Genomic DNA, 27911 nt, shown 5'->3' on the forward strand with positions numbered 1-27911 from the left:
GAGCTCTACTTACTAATCTCCTCTCCAGATGAGCAGTCTCGTGCATCCATTCTTTCAAGAATGTTGAAGAATGCTCTTCTGATCTCTCTAACAGGTCCTTCAGATAGCGCTGGGTGTTTACTAACTGCCCTGTAGCAGGAACTAACTCTAGGAGCTCCTTACTCTGCCACCATCTTGCTGGTTCTCTCTCCTGAAGGTTTTTAACTCTTGGTTTACTAACTCTTATTAACATGACTCCTAAAATCTTTCTTGGAAATTACAATGTACACACATAATCTTCTCGGTTCCTTGATCTCTCTCCTTCAAAGATGACTCCTTTTACCTCAGTCATGAACTCTCATGGGTTCATAACTTGGTCATGAACTCTCATGGGTCATGACCAATACTGCAAACCTTCCATAATCTTGTCATTACTTCCATGCTTTCAATCCACTCCCTCTGGACTTCAATTCCAATAATCCTTTAATTTACATTTTTATTCCACTGATCCTACCATATTTTCACTGTCCTTTACTCCCCTCATGTCATGAATCTCTTCTTTATGCAGCTTAGTGGTCAATCATTATAATCACTCATTTTTATATATCCTTAACTCTCTTGTCTTTGTCTCTGTCAAATGTCCATGGTTTAAACAACACTCCATCTATGACTGGAGAAAATCACAGTCATGCTTATTTAAAATTATTTAAATTTAAAATTTAAAATTTAAAAAATTTAAATTTTAAATAAGCACAGTCATGCTTATTTAAAATTAATGATTACTACATGTACTAGATTTCCATTGCTGGTGTAACAAATTACCACAAACTCGGTGGTTAAACACAATGCAAATTATCTTACAGTTCTGGATGTCAGAAGTCTCATATGGGTGTCATTGGACTAAAATCAAGGTTATCAGCAGGGCTGCATTCCTTTCTAGAGGCTCTAGGAATGAATCTGTTTCCTTACCTTTTCCAACTGCTAAAGGCTTTCTACATTTCTTGACTTGGCCCACTTCCATCTTCAAAGCCAGCAATGACATGTTGAATTGTTCTCATATTGTATCACTCTGACAATGACTCTTCTTCTGATGCCCTTCTCCATCATTAAGGCCCTTGTGATTACATTGGGCCCACTTGGATTATCTAAAATAGTCTGCATATTTTAAGGTCAGCTGGTTAGCAACCTTAATTCTTTCTGCAATCCTAATTCCCCTTTGCCAGATAACATATCATGCTCACAGTTTCTGGGGACTAGGATGTGAATATCTTTGAAGAGAATCATTAGTCTATCACACTATCCTTGAATGAAGACTTAATGCTACACTGTATTATACTTTCTCTTCTCTCCTTTAATACTTAGCATCTACTCGCCCATCTTCATCACTCTCAGTTGACAATATTGCTTTCTATATCACCATTTTTAATTAGGCAGACTACCACCAAAACCACCTCAATCCACATACCTATGCATGTGTACATATTCTCTTCTGTGGTTTCCATCCAGTCTCACATAGTCAAGGACATTGCTCAAAAATCTCTATATACTGGCATATAGAGAAGTCCAAGAAATAGTTAGGTGTAAAATGTAGATTGCAGATCTGAATAAGCCAACAATGGGAAGAATATTCTAGGTTCAAGCAAAGTAGTATCTCAGATGTCTTATACATAGTGTATTCACTTGTGTTTTTATTTTTAAAGTTAAATATATTTATTCACTCATTTACTTATTTATTCATACATTCATGCATTTATTGACTCTTACTCTGTGCCAGACATTTAAAAATGTTTTTCTCTCCCTTCCTCTTCCTCCCTTCCTCCCTCTCTCTCCCTCCTTCCTTCTCTTTCTTTTCTTCCACTTTCCCTCCCTCCTTTTCTTCTTTCCCCCATTTCTTTTTTTTTTTACAAAACAGCAGTATCAACTGTCAACAAGGTTTACTTCTATATCCTTTGATATCCTGAAAATATGAGGCAAGGAGAATGAAATACCACAAAAATAATTCCTTCCTCTGCTTTAGGATGGACTGGATCATTTAAACACATAAACACACACATAAACACGTTATTATGCCAGCCGTGCTCAAAACTAGTTGCCCATCAGGATTCATGTAGAGTTTATAAAACAAATAGAATACCTGTAGAGTTAAAAACAACTTATTCCCAGAGAGGGTAGGCATGAGCCTATTGATCTTTTTAGAGTTTCATGAATAGAACTTAGGAATTTTTTTCCGTAGATCAAATTTGTTGATAGTAGGTTATGAGTTTGAAAACAAGATGTAAATTAGATTCATCTTTTGTCTCCCCATAGGGGTATAGATATATTAAACAACAAAGAAATATTTGATTAATAATATATAGCATCATGATTAGATTACTTAAGAGTACTTTAATGATATTCTTTATAAATAAAATGGAAACTGATGACTGAAAAAATCTTATTGGATGATAATATTTAATTTCTTTATATATGCTGTGATAAAAGAATGGGATGATTTTCAAGAATTCTAGTAGTAATTCAATGTACAAGTTTATATTTTCCTCTTAAGTCATATAGTGTTTGAATACAATTACCTTCTTTTAACTATAACTCTATGGAGAAGTTAAAAGCTCCATTTTGGTCCTAAGAAACTTCTAGGGTAATGCCCTCTGCTAAGTAGAGTTTACGATATCACATCAAGCATGATGTGCTATATGATCCCATTTTAGATTCAGAACAATATTTTGATTTTGTTTGAGTTATGCCTGACTACATTCAAATTCTGTTTCAGACCCATCAGTGACAATAATGTGTACACGCTCTGGAAATTCCATTTGTGAGTGGTCCAACCATTAGAGACAATTAAGACTAAATTAATGGGTGGGTGTAAAGCAACTGAAGGGCACCAGATGGAAGGCACCACAGTAGGTAAGTACAAAAACATTTATATGAGCATTGATGTGTGTCGTCTCAGCAGGTTTGGATCATGAAATTGTCAGGCAATTGTCCCTGTTGTCGAATTCCTCTGGAGAAGCAAGTTTTGAAATGGAATTGGTCTTACTAGAACATGGTATAGACCTGAAAACTCTACCTCAGTGAGAACTGTAAGACCTGAACTTACTTTTTAACTTCAACTCAGGTGACTTCACAAAGGTTTCTGAATACAACTAAGTGAACTATATAACAACTGAGGCATTACATTTATGCATAGACTTAATTTCATGACTCTATTTTAAAATATGCTAGTGGCCCAGAGGTCGAATAGGGTTTATCTCTAGGGTCAGCTTTAATCAATTGGTTACAATTGTCTGGAGGGAAAAAATGAAAAGTACTCTCAGGCCACAGCAGAGTCTTCAAAAAAGAGGAACATAAGAGATTAGCTTTGGCTTTTAGGGAAGTGAAAAGTGGGGAACTGCAGCTAAAATGCCTTGTAATTTCCATGCTTGGTATAGGTCATAATTACTGTAGTCAAGTCAGAAAAGGATAATGATATGCATGCACATACTTAGGAAAATCCCTAGGGGTATGGTGTACCTAATACTGCCAAGACATGTTCAATTCTCTAAACACAGACATAAGATATTCTTTAAGTTGGATTTTTTTTCTAGTAACTGGATACTCTGAAAATAATCAATTGAATTCAATTACGCTGCTACTTAGTAACCAGATGCTTGAATAAATTTAACTTGCTTCTCTTCATACCAACATCCACAGAGCTTAAATATCCTTTAAGTGAATATTTTTTATGGGTTAGTTTAATTTCTCATCAAACTCGGAAGGGGCCATGGGGCTTCAGAAAATTTAAAACTATAGTAAAACCCTGCTCTTTGCTCAGGATAATTAACTGAGCAGATTCCTTGCATTCAGTTTGCAGATTACTAGCTTCTGGACTTTAGCTAAAGTTTCGCTGTTTCTCTCAGCAATTGAAAACATATCTCCTTGTGAAACAGAAACCAAGTATAAGCCCCAGGCAACTCAGCCAAATGGACCTGGCGCCAATCCCCAAATATCCATGTGCAAAAAATCCCAGAAAGAGCAGTTTCACTCTTCTCCCTTTCATAAACTGTGGGAGGAAGTAAGGAAAGCATGCCAGGTTGTTATTCAACTCTAGTATTTAATCAAGCGTTACGCGGCCACTTCTGAAACACTCCAACTTCTGAATTGAGAGTAAATGCGAAGAGACCACAGGATGGGAACAACTTAATCCAGAAGGCACCCAGGACAACTCAGGGTCACGTGGTCCCAGTTACGCCCCAGACTCCTAAAAGTCAGCAAGATCATGGCCTTGGTGACTAGGTCTAATTAAATGCTTGGCAGCCTTCTCAGGTATTCCAGTATAAATCCACTCCCTTTGTGTTAAAAGTGACTTTTTAGAAGACTGATTTCAGTGCCTCACAGACAGACAAGGCCCCTTATTACCAGCTCCACTACATTTTCCCCATTCGGTTTAAGTACACAAACTGGGCAACCTACTATGGGAAAGGAACGCTTTGTTTACATGTTAGGAGAACAGGTGCAGGGTATGACTCACTTTGGTTCCTCACCTGCAAAGGGGAAATTTGGGATGGGTCAAAAATTCCTGATATACCACGGGAGGTGATTAAAGTCTTTGTTTTTTATTTTTACTTCAGACAGGCAGGCAAGCAATGGATAAACGGATATCCCTTGCTTTACCATAGCTGTAGAAATGTCAAGAGGACCAACCTGTAAAAAAATGGAGGGTTGGGCTTTTTTTTTTTTTTTTTAGACTCAATGAGGCGATATCTTAGTGCTGACAGCTGAGAAGCAGGTCAGTCAGGTTCTTGGGTGCTCTATTACACAAGCACGATACAGCCAGCCCCACCTAATTTTGTTTTTCTGGCATCCTACTGCTCAGCACGACATTGTCACACTTAACCCAACTGTTTTCTCTAATGCACAGCAGACACATTCCAGGCAGGACCACTGTGCTATTTCAGTTCCTGGTTGTAAACATCTAGACCTGAGGTAAGTGTGTGCTGGGTTCATTAAGACCATCTCTCTCTTTCTCCCTTCCTCCCTCTCTCTTCCCTGTCTTCCCACCACCTCTCTCATTTTCTCATTTAGCAATGAGAATCAACATTACCTCAATTTTGACAGAACAGTCCGGCAAGTAGCTAGGGAGACCCTTGTAAAGCCAGGTAGTTTCATGAAGTAATTATCCTTCCAAATGAGCATTTCCACTGTTAATTGAGTTAACTTTAAGAATTACTGCCAAATTTGCAGCTCAGCTGAAACCAGATGAAGAGTAAATTAAAATCTTACTTAGGATGTACGTGACTATGAGATAGATTAATGCTTTAAGTGGGATCTTAGTGAAGGTTTCGCTAAGTGGAAATAGTGCGATGAATATAAATTATGTGAATATTTAAGTTTAAAATTATTCATTTGTATTTAAAGGTGTTTGCTTTCAGTATTAAAATATGATAGCTTTCGAAAACTAGGCTTACAATCTAGTAAATTACAAGCTCTATATTTTTCAATGATTTTCTTAATTTAAAAAATTGGCAAAAAGTTGTATATAGAATTGTGGTATGTGCATATGTCTAGCACTCATTAAAATTTAAAGCGTTAAGTCAGTCACCACTGAATAAATCCCATGGGAAGAAGATGTAATTAATGTTTAAAATTATTTTGAGTCTGTGGCTAAGTAAGGCTTCTTTTACTCAAGTTTTTGGTTTTCTATTTACCCACTCTCTAAAGTGTTTGTTCCATAGAGGCAGTTCCCTCAGAGAGTAAAATGTATTGGAAGGCTGAAAACTCCATGCTCAGGAATTTGCGTTCAGTATACACTGATTGACACTCATCCATCTACTTAGTTGAGTATAGGAACATATGACTGAGTACTCCCAAGTTAGGGAGTATGGCATTCTACATATTTTTCCCGGGTTTAATATGTATGCTTATCTGCATAGCCAAGTCTTTTAATTGAAATGATGTTCACAAGTTTTCAATAAACTTTCCTGTAGGAAAATCATGTCTTGTCTTTTAAAATTTAAAAAAAAATTTTCTTTTTAACTCAATAAAATTAAAATGTTAGGCCTAGGGTCCTATAGTATAACCCTACTTCTGGTTAGTTGTCTCACAAAACCCTGTAATGAAAGAGTCATTTCTAGAAGCATAATTTCCTATGTTTCAGCTACTTTGGTACTTTAGTTTTGGGAAAGCACAATATTGTCCAAGTGTGGAAAAGTTACAAAGAATAACATTCAAGTTCTGCCTGGGATATTGGCTCCTTGTCAGTCTGAGTTTCCTGTGCTAAAGACCAACAAAACCCATCTGCCTTTATTTGCAGTCACAGATTTTTAACAAGAAATTATCAAAAAGCACACAGGAGGAAAAGAGTACAATGCATACTCCAGTGATTCCATTATAGAGATACTTTAAAAATATTATGCCCTTAGTATCCCTGCACTGATGTTTTCATATGAAATATCTGACTTTGATTGAGTTCAGAATGACCAGCATTTCTCCTCCCTTGCAGGGGTTTATTATTCAGCATAAACAAGGGTACCTTCTTATTTTTAAGAGCTTGCTATAAAATGGGTATGACTCAGTTATAAGAGTGGAGTTGGGCAGAAAAATGACTGTGCATTTAAGGGGAAGTGAAGTTATGCAGAGCTAGTGTATGTTTGCTGTACTAATACGGTTTTTCTTTTTCTTTTTTTTTTAACTCCTGCAAGTGAATTGGTTTATTACATTTTTTCCCTAGAAAAATCTTGCTTTGATGACACCTTTCCATTTTTAAAATTTTTTATTTTATTATTTTATTTTATCTAATGTGTTTTTCTGCTTGATTTTGTTTTGTTTAGCTTTGTTTTTTAACTCACCACTATACAAAGGTAGTAATATGAAACCACTTTTCAGTGCCAATACCAAAGAAGGGGAGGAGTTTAAAAAACAATGAAACTCACTGTGAATGGATAATTTTTAACTCTATTAAATACTAGAAGCAATAAAAACATTTCCATATATACAGGAGGGTTTAGGATGTGTAATTAAGGTATCACAAAGTGGCTTGAAAATCCTCTTTTTCTGTTGCCTTTATTTTATTTCTATTCTCAGAAATTTTTCAAGTTAGCAATGATCTTAGCCTGCCATTTGGGCACTCTATTCTTCTGTTACACTCTCAAAATTTCTCTTAGAAACTTCCACCCAGAGGCAAGAGGAAGCAGAGAACAGGAAGAGAAGTTACCTGGCTCTTTTGATTTTCTGTCCACCTACAATTTCCCTTTCTGTCTTCCCATCGTATGCCTGCCCCTTCAGTGTACCTGAGTGACAGATGAACTTGGGCACACACAAGCAAGCCAACCAAGATCCAGCATAACTTCAGCTTAATGTAAGGAGTATATAATGTAGTTTAAATATCTGAATTAGAAACCACCTCCATCAACCTTAGCTGCTTACACATGCGTAAAACTTAACCAAAATCTCCTGGTTCCTTACTCCAACAGAAGTCCGTGGCCGGGAACTTTAATAGCTGGTGGTTGCAATTTCTGGCTGTTTTTCTTTCTGTTTTTTTTTTCTTTTAATTTTTTTTATCCCTTCTAAGATGAGAAGGACATAGCAAGAGGAGTAACCTGGTTCTTTCTGAAGGCAGGACATGGAAGCAAAGCTGTACCCCAGTGTAATGCCAGGACAAGAACAAATCAATACTCACAAAAGCCCTACCTACAACTGCATCAATTTCTGAATAAACTGTAAACTGTATTGCCCACCAACCTTTCTCCCTTCCTCTTCCTGTCTTCCCTTTCTTTCCTTCTCCCAGAGATAAATTATAGGCAATAACAGAATGCTTGGCTGGCTTGCAGTGGTGATGCCCTGGCTTTTCAAGTCACCATGGAAAGCTGGAGAGAAGGGAAGAAAGATGCCCTTGGTGGTTACAGGCAAAGTGAAACAAGAGCAGCGAAACTCACTTTGTTGACTCATGATATGAGGATTCTCCTTTTTGGAAAGGAGCAAAAGCTGAATGCCATGTTACTCAAACAACACTGTAAGAAAACTAGAAGAACTGCTAAGGAACTTGTTTTCCCTTTCTGGGAACCACTTTATTAGGAAGAGAAAATAACCAGAATGCCTAGGTTTAGGGCAAGCAAATTAAACTGCATAATAATGTTAAGAGGGTAATTCATAAACTAATTGGATGACTGGCAGAATATAATAAATAAAGGGTATAATATATGAACTTGACATAGTTTATGGGAGAAAGATGTTTCTGAAAAGGTGCATGTAAATGTTTTTAAAAGTTACTGAACTACATTGTATATGAGTAAATGAGGCTTCAGTTTTGAAGGCGTGATAGTAAATTATTTGTCCTGGGAATAATCACTCAGGTTTTGTTAATCTGTTAACAACATGGTAAAGGTTTCCCTCTAGAAACCATAGAGATAGTCGTAGGAAATTCCTTAAATGTGGATAAAATTGTATATAGTGTTTTTGAGAGGTACTAAAGGTATTATAGAAGGCCCTATTTTTTCAGTGTTTAAAGAATGGGAATGTAAATTGCTCGAATTAAAACTGTAAAATTTGGAGGAGGGGGAAAAGATGGTGGGAAGAAGTTCTAAAAAGCAGCTGAGTACCAAATTATATTTTCCTTTGCAACTTCTGTTACATAGATAAATAAATACTAGTTTTAACTTAGACACACAAGCAAAGTTTGATCCTAACCCTATCTCTCAGTTATTAGCTGTGTGACCTTGAGCAAGTTATTTACATTTTTATGCACCATTTTAATCATGTGTAAAATGGGATTGCTAATTCCTTCCTTATTGTTTGTTTTTTTGTTGCTTTTGGTAAGAATTGAATGAGGAAAATGTATAAAGCATCTGATATAATAATGCATGAGGATTATATATTTGCCAATTACATTACCAAATTTTAGGACTTAAACCCAATTTTCTTGTTTATCACAGAAAGGTGCATAAATATAAATAAACAGAATTATCACAAAACAAACACCCTTATAATCACTACCAGTTCAAATAACAGAACATTCACCAGCATCCCAGGAGCCCCTTCCATGCCCTCTCCCAGTCAATCTTCTTACTTTCCATAGATAACCATTTCCCTGACTTCTGACATTATTTTGGACTGTTGTTGAATTTTATATTTATGAAATCACAAGTCACTGGCTTTCTAAGCTCTACACTGTGTTGCATGTAGCTGCAGTTTGCTAATTTTCATTGTATGACTATTCCATTATTTATATCCAGTCTGCTACTGATGGACATTTATATTGGAGATTCTTATGAATAATGCTGCTATAAACGTTTTTATATGTCTGCTTGTCTTTGTTTTTAAGAATACTTTTATTGAGTGATAATCATAGGGCATGTGAAATGTTAATTTAATATGTTTAACATTTCTAAAACTTTAGGAATCCTCAGGGAGGGACTTTTTACTAAAAGCTTTTAAAGGATGATATTATATCATGCTCTAGATAGATACATGAAAGTTGCTGTGATGTGTGAGAAACCATTAAGTAAGACGGCAGCACTTGAAACTCAAAGATAATCAAAGGGAGTCTTACAGACTCCTTAGACCCTACTGAAAAATCAGTATGAACACGGCTAAAATTATTTGTTATAGTTTCAGTGAAAGGTCTTGAGAAATGGCAGGTAATACTGGATGTAAATAATAGCAGTTACTCTTTGCTCCATCAGAATTTTAGTGAAAAATAATGTCCCATTAAAAAAACAGGAAATCAGTTCTTAGACTTCATTTGCTTGAGTGTGTGTGTGTTATATACATATATTCAATTAAAAGCACATCACTTTAATTTAGCATCTAGTTACGTTGGAGTCAATAAACTTGGCTTTAAGTGCTGTCTCTTCAATGAACTAGCTGTATGACTTGAGCAAGGTGCATGTCACTCTGAGACTGTTTCTTCATCTCTAATGGGGGATAAAACAAGCTCTACTCTTTGTCTTAAGTCATCATTGTGAGGATCAAGTGAGATAATAGTTGTGAACTTTGTAAATGGCAATATACTCCAGAAATAATGTCTATTAAGTGCTTACTTTAGATTAGTTTTTGTTGCTGCTGTTTTTTTTTAGGAGTTACTGGGGACTGAACCCAGGATCTTCTACATGGGAAGGCACAAAACCACTTGAGCTACGTCAGCTCCCCTAGATCAGCTATTGTTCAGGGTGCTTCTACCTTTCCTGGATCACTTCACTTAGTCTTCAAAGCAACACCATGAAATCAGTATGATTATTACAACAATGAGAAAGTAATTGATTATGATGATTATTTTTCACAAACCATTTGTGAGAGATACCAGGATTTTAATATATACCTGATTACAAAAGCTTTTCCCCATCTCATTCCTGTGTCACTTTCCTGCTAAAGAAGCAGAAAGGTGTGCCTGGATTGGAAGTAAATACCGTTGCTTTAAACCCCAGATCTGCCTCTACCCAGCTAAGTGAATTTTTTCCACACTCCCCATCAAATCATATTCTTCATTTATAAAATGAGTTAGATTAAAATAATCTCCTAAAATCTAAAAGTCTCTCTAATTCTCCTTGATGTGGGATTGTATCAGAAGAAGGGTATCATAGAATGAAAAGTATTACAGAAAATAAATAAATAAAGAGATGTTAACTTAAAATGCAACTAGCTCAAACTAAGTGCAATTCCTGGCTTGATACAATTAGTATCTAATCAGTAACATAAGTTTTTAAAAAATAATTATGCCAAATGAAATTTTTATATAAAGCTTATTTCTGTGAATAGATTGAAGAAACCAATCAGTTCTATATCCCACTATTATCACTCACTCTCCCTCAATCTCTCCTTCCCCCCTCTCTCCTCTCCCATATATACACACAATTAGCATAACTATAGCTAGTAAAAAATAATATGTTTTAACTTGTCCCAAGCTAAATGATATTTGAAATGGTGGCATCTGGCTTGACCATATTTTTGCATAGTATTGCATAGTATTTCTCTAGAAGGAAGGAAGAAAAGAATATTATATGGAAAATAGAACTTAGTGACTATAGTTTTAATACATAATCCAAAAACAAACATAAGTGTTTGGAAGAGAATATTGTCATCTCTCTTCCATTACATCTCTAGATTTTTATCACTTTAAAAATACAAATCCATTAAAAGAAATGAAGATAGAAAACTTCTTTTACTAATTTAAACTGTTATTTTCTTTCAGAGCCTCCTTAGTAACACCAATACTCAAAGAAGGCTACAATGTTGACATCAGTCAAAATTCTGTTGATTTCAATTTTGTTGAGCTCAATAGTCTTTGGAGTCCATGGAAAACAAAGTCCAGACATAAACACAAGACAACGTATTGCAGAAGGCTTAAAAAAGGAAAATGGAACTGCTTCTGTGGAAAATGAAGCAAAATTAGACTCAGATAAAGAAAATAGGGAAATCCCTAGGCCACAGGCAAGTAATTCCTCTTTCTTGGATATAATAAACAAAACCCGTGGAACAGCAAATTCCCCCAGTGCTTTCTCAATAGACAGCTCTTCTGAGAATCCAAGTACCACAACCACGTTTTTCACAAACCCTCACTTGGTCCATAGCTTTGTTTCTAAGTTGCCTCAGAATTCATCTCTTGCAGATGAAAAGCCTTCTCCAGTCTCAGCACCTCCCAAAGCTGTATCTGCTAAGCCTTCAGAAGAGTTCACTTGGTCTTTGAATACTTTGCCCAAAGATATCATGGAAAGTGCTTCTGACAACAATTCCATCATAGTTAGCAACTCGTCTACAGCACCAACCACCACGTCTGTGACCCCACTGGTAACAAAACCAACTCGATGGCTTACCACAACCAGCGGTAACTTGGCTGGATTTACCCCCTACAAAGAAACAACTCCACAGCCCACCCTAAAATTCACCAATAATTCAAAACTCTTTCCAAATACACCAGATTCCCAAGAAGGTAAATATAAATGGATCCAACTTTCCTTTTGTGTGAAATTGTACCTCCAAGTAAGTCACACAGATAAGTCTAATAAATGTGCTACTCTAAATAAAAAAACAACAAACAAAAAAATTTAAAAAAGGAAAATGTAATAGTATGTTAGTTCTGACTTTTGGGGAGCCTCCAAACACTCTGGATATAGTAAAGGAGTTTCAGGGCTTAAGTGAACATATAACAGTCATTGCAGTATTGGAATGTGTGGGAAGACAGTAGGACAAAATTCAAAGTAGGTTAGGCTGTAGGAAGAAAAAGAGAGCTGGAAACCAAAGCAGTAGTGTAATTTTGAGATATTGGGTAAAAATTTTCACTGAATTTTAGAAAGACTGGCATGTCACATGCTTTTATGATTATTATAATACTGAACTTTAAAAACATATATTTAAGTTTTGAAAATTTAAACAAAGGAACAATTTTATAAATAATATGATACCACATAGCAACACAGGGCAGTAAAATAGTAGAACAACACTGATAATAAAAACTTTTAAAACAAATGCAATGGAAAGAAATACTCCTTTATTTTAAACTGAATACATAATGAACAGGTATAAGAATGTAAATTTGCTGTGAATAGTACAAGAAAATAGTATTATGTGGGCATTTATGGGGTCTTATTTAGGACCTACATGTTAAGCCTGAAAACATAAAATAGAAAAGATCTGTAAAATTTAATATTTCATTCATCAAGCTAGATTATCTTTTAAGGACTAAGCATGTTTTTGTTTTACTGAAATGTTCTTTAATGAATACTGTTCTCTTTCCATGAACTCACTGACATCCAATGAAATTTTCTTACAAACTATTTTAATGTAAAATCCAAATCACATATACAAATGTCTATGGGAAAGGTGCTACCAGTGAACAGAGAAAAATTTAAATGCTGAAAGCTAGGCTTTATTAGAGCTCACAACCAGTTTATTGAGGATGTATATATATTCATTTTAGTTATAATTTCAACAATCCTTTCATTTATAATACCCCCATATTTTATTAGAGATGTTTAAAAATATTCTCTCATTGTTTTTCTAAACTTGATATACAGATTGAGAATAATGAGTACTTACTCTTTATTGCTCTTACCTAAGGAAAATGTAGTTAATGGTGTTTCTTTTGTTATATTAGTAAAAATTTTACTGTTCTTCAATGTGAAGGTTAAAATGTTTTAGAATTGGGCAGTCATATACAGAGACTTTATGAAGACTATTTCTTTAATAATAAGCTTCTCAAAAATGCAAAAAAAAATAATAAAAATAAAAAAGTAAAACACAAAATCTTTGGATATTGGGGTCACAAAAAGTTGAACAATGAACCTAATTCTATTAGATACTATTTTGGACTCTTTTTCTATTACCTAGTTACTCTGATTAGTTTTTTACTCTTGAGTTATTTATAGGAACAAGCTCAAAATTCATTTCATCTTTAAGATGATTAGAGACTTAGAATTGATGAAAACCTTAATATAGCTTTCAAAATAGAGTACATATGTGTCATTTCAGTATTATTGATGCTATTAAGGAGAAACATTATAAACTAAGACTTAGGAGTATTTCAAGGAAATTATAAATCAGGATTATCATTTTATTAGAAAGTATATTTTACCAACATAAACAGAACATACACACAAAGTTACCTGTTATTTACTTTTTTAAAACATTGTTAAATATTCTTTGATATAACAAATGTCTACATGTATATATGTCTGTTCTTTGAATAATTTTCTATTTCTTATATGAAATTAATTTTGCTTTTTTTTTCTTCTCTAGAGGATAGAAATACAGGAGTATTATTCGGGGCCATTTTAGGTGCTATTCTAGGTGCTTCATTGCTTAGTCTTGTTGGCTACTTGTTGTGCAGGAGAAGAAAAACAGATTCATTTTCCCATCAGCGACTGTATGATGAAAGAAATGAACCAGGTAAAAACAACATTCTGAACTTGACCTGCACACAGCTATTTTAATCAAATGAAGATGTGAATGTTCGCTTCATTGCGAATACAGCGATTCATATAACAGAAATAGATAAAAGATTTATTCTGATGCACTCTCTGTTTATCAAACAACATATCCAAAATAATTATGAACCAGTGAGTGAATTCTAAAAATCATTTCAAACTTTTGTTCATTGCATTAAAATTGGTTTTAAAGAATAATCCCAGAAACTATAACATATCTATAAATATAGAAGATAATGGTATGCTATTAAGAAGTGGTCAGTTTTGTCAGCAATTCACCGCACCCATTCTTTTCCATTTTTTGATCTCTTAGTAGCAGTTGTTTGAACAGAGATTTATTTTAATTTGGAGGGCTTCTAAAGTTTACATAGATACTATAGCTTTTCCTTAAACATCTTAATAAGTATCTAAAACAGAATCTCTAATGAGTTGCATATTTGAGTATGTATCACAATATCCCTTAATTCAGGAATTTTTCTCTCATGGGATGGGAGAAGCCAACCATAATATCTATGAATGAGAAATGTATCAGCTCTGAATAATTCAGTTAGTTGGATCTTTAAATGCTATAATATTAATTAGAACAGAAATGAAATAATTTAATATGCTTGACTCTTTCCTTTAGGAAAAAATATATTGATAGTTTGGTTTTCAAAATGGACTCTTGGCACCGTAACAATAAATATCCCTCTTGGATGCTATGGATACAGTCATTGATTTTTGATAAATTTAGATAATGTTTGACATACTACTCATTTTCTGAGCCAAGTTGATTAATTGTAAATTAAACTGAATTCTCCTTATGCGTTTCTACTAAGTCCATATAAAAGAAAATTAAAGGATAGGATTTCTAACAAAATTGGATTACAAACTGTTTTTTAACCTCATAATCTCATCCCCACCTGTAATCTTATGCAAAATCTGTGTATTGAAAAGATACAAAGTAAACTGTTATAATTGAGGCATAAAAGAATAACTCAATCCCATCACTGTTTTACCTTTTCAAGATGGCATTGAAACACCTTTCCCAAATCCCAAAGGCTTCTTGGAGCCCAATTTGAAAAAAAGTGACATAAGGAGTAGGTAAGCAAGTATATGGAGACAACTAATTGAAGAATTAAATGATGGAAACAGTCATAAAGATGCCTAGTGCATGAGTATTTCCCTTTGAAAATAAATTCAACTTCATAAATGACTTGACTATATTTTGAAAAAGGAAAAAAAAAACTCCTATATCATCAACCAGAAAATCAAAAGTACATGACAAATTGCATTTATCAGATGGAAATACAAGCTTTCACAAATAATTCTCTTCCATTTCTAGTTTCAACAGCTAACCAGAAAAGATGTTGAAATACTTGATATAATAATGACAAATATTAAAATTAATGCTCCTGACTTTCACATCAGGATTTAAAGATTCTAAATATGTTGACAAGGCTCTGAAATTGCAAGATTCAAAAGTCAATAAGTCACATGCCCATGCTACTTCATTCATATAGTATTGATGTATTTTTGCTGTGATTTCTTCCTTAGGTTTTTTTTAAACAAATCAATTTTATTGATACATATTAATAAAGCATAAATCCATCCAAAGTGTAAAATCAGTGGTATTCAGTGTAGTCATATATTTGTGCATCCATCACTTCAATCATTCTTAGACCACTTTCATTATTATAATAATAATAATAAACAAACACAAACAAAACTCATCACCTCTCAATCTCTCTATGCTTCCCCTGCCATAACATAGCTGCTATTCTGTTTCCTTCTCTCTAGTATATTTGTATTTATATTTTGTAAAAACAGTCTTATATATGCAATATCACTCATATTCGTGTTTTACGCAAGGTTTTACTATCTTATTCAGTCCCATGCTATAGTTTTTATCTTTCCTTCTGTAATATACATGATCTTAGACTTCCCCTTAGGTTCTTTATGTTTGGTCCACCAGCAATGAAATTTTGAAATAAAACTGTTCTCTTAGTCTCAGAAAGAGATGTGATTTGAAAAAGATTTCATTTAAAAATTCAAAACTAATACCTGAAAAAGCCTACACAAAAGGCGTATATATCCACTTAAACATTTAGAACAATTCTTAGATTCTGAAAGATACCTGAGTATACATCTTCTATATTGTCACTATAAAACAATTTCCTTTTTGTTGTTGTTTTTTTTTTAGTTCTGCGATTAGATAATGTACCAGAACCTTATGATGTGAGTTTTGGGAATTCTAGTTACTACAACCCTTCTGTGATTGATTTATCTATGCCAGAAGGCCGAGAAAATGCATGTGATGGCATTCCAATGGATGACATACCTCCACTTCATACCCCAGTATAAGACTATAGGGAAAAAAAAATGACTTCAAATGACAAGCGTTCACTTACATCCTGGCCTTCTCACAAACCCATCTTCTAACAGATGATGCAAGGTCACAGTCATGTGGATTGTGCCAGGAAGAACTGTAAAAGCACAAGACTCACAGCAGAAGCACAAAAGGAGGATAAATCATCCAAAAGCTCTTCTTTCTTACAATTTTTGGCTGTGTTGAAGTATCTTATAAAGTAACCTTAACTTAGATTTTGGTCTACTTTTTCCTTAGTAGGAGATGTGTTTGGAATGTGTTTGGAAGACAGCCCTGCCTGGTAACTTAATAATAAAATTGCTTCAATAGCAACAGAGAACCCAAACTGCATTTTTATTTCTCCCACCTCTGGACAGAAACCAACAGTTGACTAGTCATTACTCCCCTTGCAATTATAGAGCTGTACTTCAAGGCTGGTATTCCCTTGAAGGAAAATTTGGAAGGGAGATTCTTTTATTTTGGGCTTGAAGCTAGATGAAAGACATGGCACAGAGATCCCATTCCTGGGAAATTAAAGTAATAGGAATGGAGAGACATATTCTAGTACATTTTGCTTTTCTGCCTTAACACATACATGGTCAGCCCTTTGAGTAGTCAGGTTGACAATGACTTTGTATTCAGCAGGGTCCTGGTAGGAAAGCTGAACCTAACCAGGGAAGCAAGAACTTCTCTAAAAGGTTTTAAGGGTTGGAGAATTCCAACCTGGATGAATACACTTTAGGCTAGTTTGGTGCCTTAAAAACTCAATGAGAAATATAATTTAAAAATTAGCCAAAGAATATACGTGTACATAATTTATACGTTTTTAAGTTGTTAGACAGCAAGAAGAATTAATATCTGTTTGACATTATTGTTTTATTGTATATGGAATAGATTCTGTATGTTTATGTGTGTGTGTGTGTGTGTAGAAATACTGTAATCTAGCAGTATTGTAGACATACTGCAGAAAATGACAGGTAGAAAATAAGTTATGAAAGAACATACTTACCCCATATTGCCATAAAAATAGCAAAGAAGACTGTCCCTCCATTATCAAACAAATATGTCACCTTGGAAAACAAACAAAAGTTTTAGTCACATTATTGATTATACTAACCCAGTGATTACTGTTTATATTGAGGTACTATGAGTTTTTTTCTCAATGGAATCATTTTATGGTTTGTAAATATAGGATGATGAGATCCTTTTGTGAGTTTTGAAACCATTTTATGTTATTTTTCTCATGGAAAGAAGTGAAAAAACAGTCTGTTTCCTCTTTTCTTGGTTTCCTTTGTACTCCATTCCCAGTTCTGCTCACAAGACATTCTGGCACCATTTGCAAGTATTTGTGAGCCAGAAATAGTCAAAGTATATATCTGGCAGTATGTGGTTAGCTTTGTCGGAGAAGTGTACCTAGTTGCCCTATCTGTTAGCAAAACTTTCAGGAGTGGAAAGTTTCAAAATGAAGGCTTTTGCCAATCAGCAGCACTTCAATGGAAAGGTATTAATATGTTCTCTCTACTCTCACGTATTTTTTAGAATGTATCAGGGGTGCAGTAGTGACTACAAGAGGATATTAATCCCATGTTAAGTTGTTTTAGGAGGTTTAATAAATTTCTGAACATTTGGGATATAGAACAGGTGTATTTGAATCAGAAATTACTTGAAGTTTGATAAAAAATGCACAGTTATACAATATTGTTTGATTTTAATAAACTCTCATTTAAATTTACTTTTGTTTCTCTTCATTTGCATAATGCTTGCAATATATTTAGATGTTAGTAAAGGAAATTAAAACAATAGATGCTTGGCAGTCATATAAACACCATAGAAAGTGTAGAGAAAAATAGAGTCTCTGTACTCACAGGAGGGAGAGGCCAATTATATGGGCTAGAAACATCAAAAGGAAGTGGAAAGAGGAAAGAATCTTTCTTGCTCAGTCTAAAATCTAGAGGTTGCTCAATGGGAGTTGAAGCACAGCACTAAGGTATATTTTAATTGTAACACCTGAAACATGCTGTAAAACAATATGCAAAACAGATAGCCATAGAATATGCATTTCTATAATGCAACATTATTGAAAATATCAACGTAAAAAGATGTGCTTGTTTTGGAAGCTTGTCAAGATAACCTACATTGCTCTAAAATTCTATGAATCTGTTAAGGCTTGGGAATTCTAAAAACATTGTAAAAATTGATTTTCAGAACAATTATCAGTATACATTATGTACAGGAGGGAAAAGGATCATAAATAAATTCTCCTACAGAGCTCATAAAATCACACACTGTGGTAATCCAGCATTTTTGTTTCCAAAAGCATCCCACAGAGACACCTGAGGCTGCCAAGCAACTGAACAGTTGTCTGTTTTCTTTTCTAAACAAATCTAGAGCAGGAAATAGCCTCTTAGAATGTTAGAACAGACACTTTATGCAGAGAACTTAAAGGTCACCAAGAAATAATGACTCCCCTGCTCTAGAAACAGCCATACTTTTAGAATGTGGCAAACAACAAGCTATAGTTAATAACAATTGTGCTGTAGGAGCATGATTGTCAGAATTTATGTAACCTATTTTCCTTAAAAAGCTTTTTCTTACCCAATCTTTTAGGTAATTTTTTTTTTTTTGCTCAATATAAATGTTAACTTTTTAGAAACACATCCATGACATACAGCAAGTTATATTAAAATATTCATATAATAGTGGGTCATATGCATGTAATGGGAGATAAATCTAGAATGGGAATTAAGCATAGCTTCAAAAACTTCCCTAGGAGGGGATAACTACAGGAAAACAAACATTACTTTAGATTTACTAGAGCATCACATGTGGCATGTATTATATGAGAGACCAAGGAGACAATGTTTTAGGAGCTGATGACTGGAAATGGAGGAGAGGGAAGGAAGAATCAAGTGGTCCATGGTTGGCTCCCGATTAGCAACCATGACCGACAGGAGACTATATGGGAAGTGACCTTCTGCCTAATAGATAATGAACACCAGGTATACTAAAGAAAGCTCCAGCTAAAATCACCAGAAAATTCCCAAAGCAAAACACCAGACCTTCCTAAAAGCTAAAAGATCCCTGTTCTATCTAAAAATGTATATTTGTAATGAGCTATATTAGAAAAATAATCTGTTATGAAGAGGGAAGCATGGTCATGCATTTTTTTCAACATGGTTAATATGAGTAAGCCTCAAATAAAGTTGTATTCAATCACAAATTTTCCATTATCTTTGACACCAAGGATAGCTAGAAATCAGTAAATGTGGGTACTAGTGGAGGCTATAAATTTTGTATTAGATTGGGAACTTAAAGTCTACATCTCCTCCACTGTAGTTTCTGGATCTCTCTCTAAAATTGTTTGTTAGGTTTAGAATAATAGAAGGTTCTGGCAGCTGCCACCTGGCAACCCTGCAGGCCAATTGTTACTCCAGGCATGGGGGGGAGAGTTTGGCCTGGAGTTCTGCCCTCTCTCATTTACTCAGTCTTAAACCTTGCGCATAGTAAAACCTGTATGACCATACTTTTAAGATTTAAAAATCACAGTAGTCATCAAAGGAAATGTTAGCATACTCAAATACAATATTTATCATTTGTTGGGACCAAGATTTTTCCCATGAAAACACATCTCTGAAATTATGAAGGGAATAATTATACACACACTTTCTTTAAACATGGAATATTTAATTTCCTATTAGTTAGCTACAAATGGTGATTGATTCCATAAGGAATTGATAAGTTCTTAGATCATATGGCCAGATGATCATATGACTCAAAGATTCTAGACTGGTTTGCTTGCTCCTTTGATAAAAATGTGCTTTCTTATTTCCCATCAAGTAACTTCTTGCCCATCTTATTGCCCATCAAGAAACTTCTAGATATTTAAGCTTACAAACTATTATTAAAGTAGAATGTTTATTTCAATACAATAAAGATAGAATTCTAATTTTTAAGGAATAAAGCAAAAAATTACATTTTATCTTAGCCAGAGGTACAAATACATGTCACATTAGATGTTTCACCCTAGTGGAAGTTTTATCTTGTTTTGTTCCATTAGACCATATTCTCCTCCGTAGGCTAACTTTCCCACCTTTCCTTTTAAGTGTCATTAAGTGAATTGATTCACACAAACCTGTCCCTATACACACTCTTTTCTTCTGAGAAAAGGATGGATATCTTTTCTGCACCATAAGAAAGGCCCCTTCAGTTTAGTGTTTCCTAGGACAGTTACCTCACCTTATCACTCTGCCATATGTGAATATTTCCTGTCTTTAGTAGTCATAGAATATCAGTGTGTTTCATTTGATCTGCTCAAGTAAAAGGAGAAATAGTATACATATATGGTTGCTGGTGCCCTTAAGACTTTCATATATATTTGAAATGCATGAGTGAGGAGGGGGATGTGTGTACTTACATCTAATATCTCTAAAGCACTTAACTTTTGCAAAAAGTGATAAGAAAATACTGCCTCAAAACAAGGTAAGTAAGATGCATACTATAAACTCTAAAACAAACATAAGCCACTAAGGGAGATAAAATAGCAACATAAAAATAAAACTAACCCAAAAGAAGGCAGAAAATGGAGTAAAATAAAAGATCGATGAATAGAAAACAGAACAAGGTGAAAGATAAAAGCCTAACTATATGAATACTCAGATTAATTAATATAGTCTAAACCTAATTAAAAGGCAACAATTATATAATTTATTAATTGAATAAAAAAACAAGCCCCAAATATATACTGTATATAGAGTATAAACATAAAGATCAAAAGAAGTTAAAATTAAAAGAAATCAAATAGATATACCTTAGTTTCACTAAACAAAAGAAGGGGTGGCTATATTAATATAAGACAATGTAGATTTCTGAGCAGTAGATATTATCATAGATAAAGAAAGCCACTTGATAATGACAGAGGGGTTGATTCATTTAGAAGATATAAGCATCTTGAAAATTTATGCACACAATAGTAAAGCTTCAAAAATAAATAGGACCCAAACTGATAGGACCACATGGAGAAAAAAGACAAATCCATAATTAGTATCTGAGATCTTAATATCCCTCTCTCCATAACTGAGAGGAAAAGAAGACCAAAAAATCAATAAAAGTGAAGATTTGAATACCACCATCAAACAACTTGAATTAATACGCCACCCAACATTAGCAGGATACACATTCTGTTCAAGTGTATAGGGATTCAAACAAGACAGACCATAATCTCAGTCATAAAACTTTTTTCAATAAATTTTAAAAAGGATTAAAGTCATACAAAGTATGTTCCTTGCTACAAGGTAATAATTTAGTAATCAATAACAAAAAGACCTCTGTAATATCCCCACATATTTGGAAATGAAATTTTTCCTAAATAACTCATGTGTCAAAGAAGAAATCAAAGGTTAATTAGAAAGCATTTTGCAGTGGAAAAAAAAAAATTTAAAAATGTGTGGGAAATGCCAAAGCAGCACCATTTGGGAGGAGAGTTATAGAACTACACACCTATATTACAAAAGCAGAAAGATGTCTTACAATGTCCACAGGTTCCAATTTATGAAACTAGAAAGAGAATAGCAAATGAATCCCAAGATAAATACAAGAAAGAAAGAAATATTTGAGTGAATGTAGCAGTTTGATATTATTTATGAATACCAAAAAGAAATATTGGATTATGTTTGCAAACTGGTCTTATTTTCTGGGCATATTATAGTGTATTGGATTCAGAGGTTTTACTTTTACTTCATTAAAGAATGATTAAGGCTTTGATTGGGCCACGTCAATAGGACTTCACATTCCTGCCCCCTTGGTGGGCAGGGACACACAGAGATACCACAACACAGAGAAGGGAGGTTGGAGTTTTGAGCTGGAGCCCCAGGAAGTAAGCACACATATGAGCTTGGTCATGAGGAAAGAGAGAAGGCCCTGGGAAGAGAGACAAGCCATTTCTCTGATAGTTTGTAGCTGCAGAGACCAGAGAGACACGAGCCCTGAGGAAAAAAGGAACTCAGGAAGCCTGAATCCATGTAGACATTGGTAGGTATCTTGCTCCAATACGTGGCAGTAGACTAATGAGGGAAATAACTTAGCTTTATGGCCTGGTAACTGTAAGCTTCTATCCTAAATAAACACTCTTTATAACAGCCAACAGACTTCTGGTATTTGCATCAGCACCACTTTGGCTGACTAACACAGTGAATTAACAATGAATAGAAATCGGAAAGCAAGGAAACAAAATCTAAAGCTAGTTCTTCAAACTAATTCTTCAAAACTAGCTCAATAAAATTGATAAACTCACTTAAATTTTGATAAACATTTAGCTAAAAATATCAGGAGAAAACACAATTTCAACATAAACTCTTCCATAGAATTGAAAAAGAGGGACTACTTCTCAATTGATTCTATGAGTCTAACATGCTGAAATCAAAACCAAATGAGAACATTAGGAGAAAAGAAAATGCAGAACAATATCTCTTGTGAAGATAGATGCAAAAATTCTAAACAAAATTTTAGCAAGTCAAATCCAAAAATATAAAAAAAGGATAATATATCAAGTCCAAGTGTGGTTTATTCCAGCAATGTAAGGTAGATATAATAGTAAAAAATCAATGTAGTTCACCATATAAACAAACTAAAAAAGAAAAAGTCTGAAAACGTTTCCACTAAGATCAAGAATAAAACAAAGATGTCTATTTTTATCACTTTAACACTGTATTGGAGGTTCTAGACAGTGCAGTAGGCAAAAAGAAAGAAATGGCATCTAGATTGGAAAGTAAGAAGTAAACTGTCATTATTTGCAGACTACCCAACCATCTATAAAGAAAAAGAGATGGACTCTACAAAAAAGCTACTATAACTAGTAAGTTTAACAATGTTGTAGAACAAAATATCAATATACAACTCAATTTTATTTTTACATATTAGCAATAAATTATTGGAAATTAAAATTTTAAATACTATTTACAATAAAAACATATGAAATAACTAGGAATAAATCTGACAAAAGATATGGAAGAATTGTGAAAATTTCAAAACATGGCTGAGGGAAATTAAAGAAGGCCTAAAAACTGGAGAAGTATACTGTATTCTTTAGTTAGAAAACCCAATAGTGTTTAGATGTCAAATCATCTCCAAGTTTTGTATTCAACACAATCAAAATCAAAATTCCAATAGTGCTTTTTGTAGAAATTGATAGTTTTAAAAATTCATATGGAAATATAAAGGACCTAGAATAGGCAAACAACGTAAAGAAGATAAATCTAGTTGGAGGATTAATACTACTTGATTTCAGGATGTTTTCAAAAGCTAGAGTAGCCAGGACAGTTTGGTATTGCCAGTAAGATAGATAAATAAATAAATGGAACAGAATAGAGACTCTAGAATAGAGCCATACATACACAGAAAATTGATTTTTGACAAAAGTGCAAAAGCAAGTCAATGGAGAGATGATAGTCTTTTCTGCAAATGGTGCTGGGACAACTGGATATCCACATGCCAGAAAAAAATGGAACTTTGATGCATACCTCACACCATACACAGAAATTAACTCAGAATGGATCACAAATCAGAATAATCTTTGTAACCTTGGGTCAGGCAAATAGTTTTGATGCAACAATAAAAGCAGAGCCATAAAAGAAAAAAAATGATACATTGGACTTGGTCTTCATCAAATTAAAAAAAGCAAAAACTTCTGTTCTTTAAAGGCACTGTTAAGAGAATAAAAAGACAAGCCATAGACTGGGAAAATATTTGAAATCATGTTATCTTACAAAAATCTTAGGTCCAGATTATATAAAGGACTTTTAAAACTTGCAATAAGAAAATAAACAACTCAATTAAAAATAAAGGATTTGAATATACATTTTGCCAAAAAAGATATGTGGATGGCAAACAAGCACATGAAAAGATAATCAAAATCTTTAGTCATTAGGGAAATATTTGTCAAAACCATGAGATACCTCTATAAATATATTAGAATAGAGAATCAGTGACTATATGGGAAACTGGAATTCTCATGCACTGCTGGTATGGATGTAAATGGTATAAACGCTTTGGAAATAGGAAATTTATTAAAAGATTAAACATTCATCCATCACATGACCCAACCATTTCATTCCTATGTATTTACCCAAGAGAAATAATAGCATTTTTCCATAGAAGATCTGTAGATAAATGTTCACAGCACTTTCCTTGAAAGAGGCAAAAACTAGAAACAATGCAAATGTTCAAAATAGTTTAGTAGATAAGCAAATTGTGGTATAACCATTTAATAGACTATCACTCAGCAAAAAAAAAGACGAGTGATCTATTCATAAACAGTAGAACATGGATAACTCAAAATAATTATTCTGAGTGAAAGAAGTGAGAAAAAAATACAGATCATATGAATCCATCTATGTGAGTCTAGAAAATACAAACTAATCTATAATGACAGAATGTATTTGGTTGCCTGAGCACGAGGGATGGGAAGGGTTGGGAAGGAGGGATTAAGAAGGACATGAGGAAATATTTGGAGGTGAGAAGTATGTTCATTATTTTGATTTTAGTGATGGTTTGACAGGTGTAAACATATATCAAAACACATCAAAATATAAACTTCAAATATGTGCAATTTGTTATCTGTCAATTATAACTCAATAAAGCTGTTTAAATTTAAAATAAAAAAACAATGGTAGATACAGCACTTCTCAAACTTCAGTGCACATTGGAATCACATGAAAAGCTTTAAACTGTGCTGACACTTGGGTTCCAAACCAAAGATTCTGATTTATTTACTCTGGCATATAAACTGGTCTTTAGTAATTTTAAAGGTGCCTCAGGTGATTCTAATAAGCTGCAACTTGAGAACTTTTGGTGTAGTATCATTTTCTCTGTAAAATCAAATTTTTTAAAAAATTTATGACACTTCACGGATGACACATGTTTAATCATTAGCAATGGAAATAATCATACCTCTTCTAAAAAGCATCTAGATATCATTCTAAGAGGAAGTTTACTTCAATGATGGCAATAATTAGTTATTTAAAAAATGAAGAAATACCAAGATTTAAAATAACGATATTTGTAAATGCAGCAGTCCGACTTTAAATTCACAAGTCACTAATGATTGTTGGCTCACTCAGAAATATAATTATGATAAAGAAAAAACTTGCTAAAGGATTTCTTAAATCCTTGTTTCTTAGAAAAAAATAGAGCTCTGGAAGGAGAATGTGATAATGTGAGTTCGCACTCACCTTGGCATAAATACAGCTGTCGTTGAGTCTCTGCATTGAGCAGTTCTTATCACAGAGAGGGCACATGAAAACTTCAGTGGCTGCACAAATTTCCTGGCTTGAGAAATCAAAGAAGAAAGAGAAAGCATGGACCGCTGTGTCTAGGATGACGCTTAGACCTTACAGCTTATCCTGTGCAAAGACGCAAGGCAGGGAGGATATGGGGAAGGAATGGAAATAGTGGGAGTGGTGGGCAGGCATGGCAGAGCTTTAAACTGTGGCTCCAACTCAAATATTTTAGGACATTTGTTATACAGTGGTTGTCTGCTTCTTTGATTTTAGAAATTTCACTACACCAAGGTATTTAATGATGATAGGGCATATTTCAAGTGATACTTGCAGGACTTTATTTTTAAATAAAGTCACTTTTACATATGACTTCATGGAACCCAGGCTAATCTTCTGAGTTTGTCCAGTGGAGTTTTAACCAAACTCTCAGGAGGGGCTGAACTGGAATAAAGTCTAATTATGCTGATTCTCAAGTCTAGTGACGCCCCCCAGATCTCATTGCTTTAGAATGTTCCAAAAGGAACAGCAGCCATAATTCACACAGTATTATAACCCACACTGCAGTTGACTAAGGAGTAATGTTCACCAGAGACTGGAGGTGATTTTTTTAGGGTACTGACACATCTAGTTATAATGACATGAGTTTATATTTACATATATATATATATATTCTCTGTGCTGTTAGAATGTAACTTTGTGGCACTTGTGCTTTAAGCTATATGCCCACTGCCATTAAAAAATCTTGGCATAAATTACAGATGACTTTGTGACAGGAGCAAGGCATCTATAAGAAAAAATTTCTTAAAAGGCTCACGACCTGAGAGTTCACAGCAACTTATCTTTAAGACATTTTGTTCCTTTGTCAATCACACATGGAACTTTCCCACTTAATATCCCTGAGTAAATTTTCTTTAAATAAATATGCTCCAGAAATGTTGAAAGAAATTTAAAGGCTTTTGAAAAACTTGTCTGGAAATACATCTGTTAATGCAAGCTTAATTGGCCAAATTTTACACAAGATTGGCTGTTTTCAAATACGTATTGCTGAAATGCAGCAAAAAGTAATGCGTGAGTCATTCAGGTGCTATATGTATATAATCACAAACCAAAGTGGAAAAAAATAGTAAAAAATAATACCACATAGTAATGTAATACAGTGGGTTTTATTATACTGCACCCACTTTCAGCTTTTTATTTATTTATTTATTTTTTAGGGGTACCCAGAATTGGACCCAGGACCTCGTACAAGCAAAGCAGTTGCTCAACCACTGAACTACACCCGCTCTGCTGCACCCACTTTCATACGCACTATCTTGCTAGTAATCAGGATGTTTATATAGAAGGAAGCAGTTGAAACACACCTTTTTAAATCTCATTTTCTTGTTATTTTTATTTGGTTATTTTCTTGGCTTTGTCTTCGGAGAGGTTTTGGATCACAGAAGGATCACAACTGTTGTAGGGGAGGATCATTGGTGTGGGGTGTCATAGATGGGGGATGCATGGGAAGGGGTTCATCTGAGGTATGCCTCTAAGGCCTATAAATGTGCTCAAGTGTTCATGGGGTATTGTCACAGTGGGTGGAGATCCACACAATAACCAAAAGAACACCCAATTCCCATCCTGGGGAGTTCTGCTGCATTCTCTAATGGAACAGGAAAATTCTCCCAAGAACAGGGGTGGTGCCTAATGAAGGAGGAAGGACCATTGCACTGGCCCTTGATATTGATGATTGTACTTATTAACCTTTTCTTTTTGAAATTGAATTTTAGCCTAGTATAATATATTGCTAAGAGTTACCTCCTGAGGGCCTCTTTGTTGCTCAAATGTGGCCTCTCTCCAAGACAAACTCAGCAAATAAATGCACTACCTTCCCCCCAGCATGGGACATGATTTCCAGAGATGAGCCTCCCTGGCACTGAGGGATCATTACCAAATTCCAACTAGCAATGTACCTGGAAAAAGATCTTGATCATAAGGGAGAAATGGTAAATACAAACGAGTTTTTGTGGCTAAGAGATTTCAAAGTGAGTTGGGAGGTCATTCTAGAGGTTTCACTTAATGAGTTTCCAGCAGGATCTCATTGACTGCCACAGTAAATAGTGCTTCAAATAGTGGTACTCTGGAGGGCTCTAGAGACATCCAGACACTATAGGCAAGGCAGACGGCTCTGGAGTTTGGTGCTCTGCCAGTGGGTCTTACCTTGGATTTATGCTCCCCAGTGTGACAGAGCTGGACTCTTTTGTGGTTTTCCTACACATGGCTCTTCTGCCCTTTCTATTTGAAACTATAGTTAGTACTATACTTGATAGGTTATATCCAAGAGACTTAAATCTTTGGTCTGTCCATGTGCCACTTGGGCCCTGATCTCAGCAGAATTGTGACACCTACTCTCCAGTTCATTGAACTCACCTAGGACAGCTA

The 27911-nt window shown here is 34.4% G+C and overlaps 2 protein-coding genes across 10 annotated transcripts in view; one reads left to right on the forward strand and one right to left on the reverse strand.

Annotated features, from left to right (window-relative positions):
- The window catches only part of ANO3 (anoctamin 3), a 312028-nt gene that overhangs the window by 70537 nt on the left and 213580 nt on the right, over nt 1-27911 (reverse strand). For all 7 annotated transcript variants that reach the window (XM_058305623.1, XM_058305627.1, XM_058305625.1 and 4 more), the window contains 2 exons: nt 25443-25539; nt 17228-17288 (listed from right to left, as the gene is read on the reverse strand). In XM_058305623.1, coding sequence (XP_058161606.1) covers nt 17228-17288; nt 25443-25539 — 158 coding nt within the window. The remainder of the gene's footprint in view (nt 1-17227; nt 17289-25442; nt 25540-27911) is intronic.
- On the forward strand, nt 4782-17950 carry MUC15 (mucin 15, cell surface associated). 3 transcript variants are annotated; one of them, XM_071218144.1, is made up of 4 exons: nt 4782-4941; nt 11141-11878; nt 13684-13833; nt 14879-14993. In XM_071218144.1, exons 2-4 carry the CDS (start codon nt 11179-11181, stop codon nt 14956-14958), a joined length of 930 nt encoding a protein of 309 aa, XP_071074245.1. In that variant the 5' UTR covers nt 4782-4941; nt 11141-11178; the 3' UTR covers nt 14959-14993. The 3 variants fall into 3 exon arrangements, with proteins under 3 accessions (XP_071074245.1, XP_071074246.1, XP_004454332.1); XM_071218145.1 differs by lacking the exon at nt 14879-14993 and adding an exon at nt 16296-17950 and having other exon boundaries at nt 4783-4941; XM_004454275.4 differs by lacking the exon at nt 14879-14993 and adding an exon at nt 16054-17950 and having other exon boundaries at nt 4785-4941.

This window comes from Dasypus novemcinctus, chromosome 10, assembly GCF_030445035.2.
Source record: "Dasypus novemcinctus isolate mDasNov1 chromosome 10, mDasNov1.1.hap2, whole genome shotgun sequence".
Taxonomy (NCBI): domain Eukaryota; kingdom Metazoa; phylum Chordata; class Mammalia; order Cingulata; family Dasypodidae; genus Dasypus; species Dasypus novemcinctus.

Bases quoted from the DNA above. Each gene is read 5' to 3' on its own strand.
- MUC15 (XM_004454275.4), top strand. From the start codon at position 11,179: ATGTTGACATCAGTCAAAATTCTGTTGATTTCAATTTTGTTGAGCTCA. The intron at 11,879-13,683 runs GTAAATATAAAT...TTTCTTCTCTAG, and splicing joins TACACCAGATTCCCAAGAAG to AGGATAGAAATACAGGAGTA. The intron at 13,834-16,053 runs GTAAAAACAACA...TTTTTTTTTTAG, and splicing joins TGATGAAAGAAATGAACCAG to TTCTGCGATTAGATAATGTA.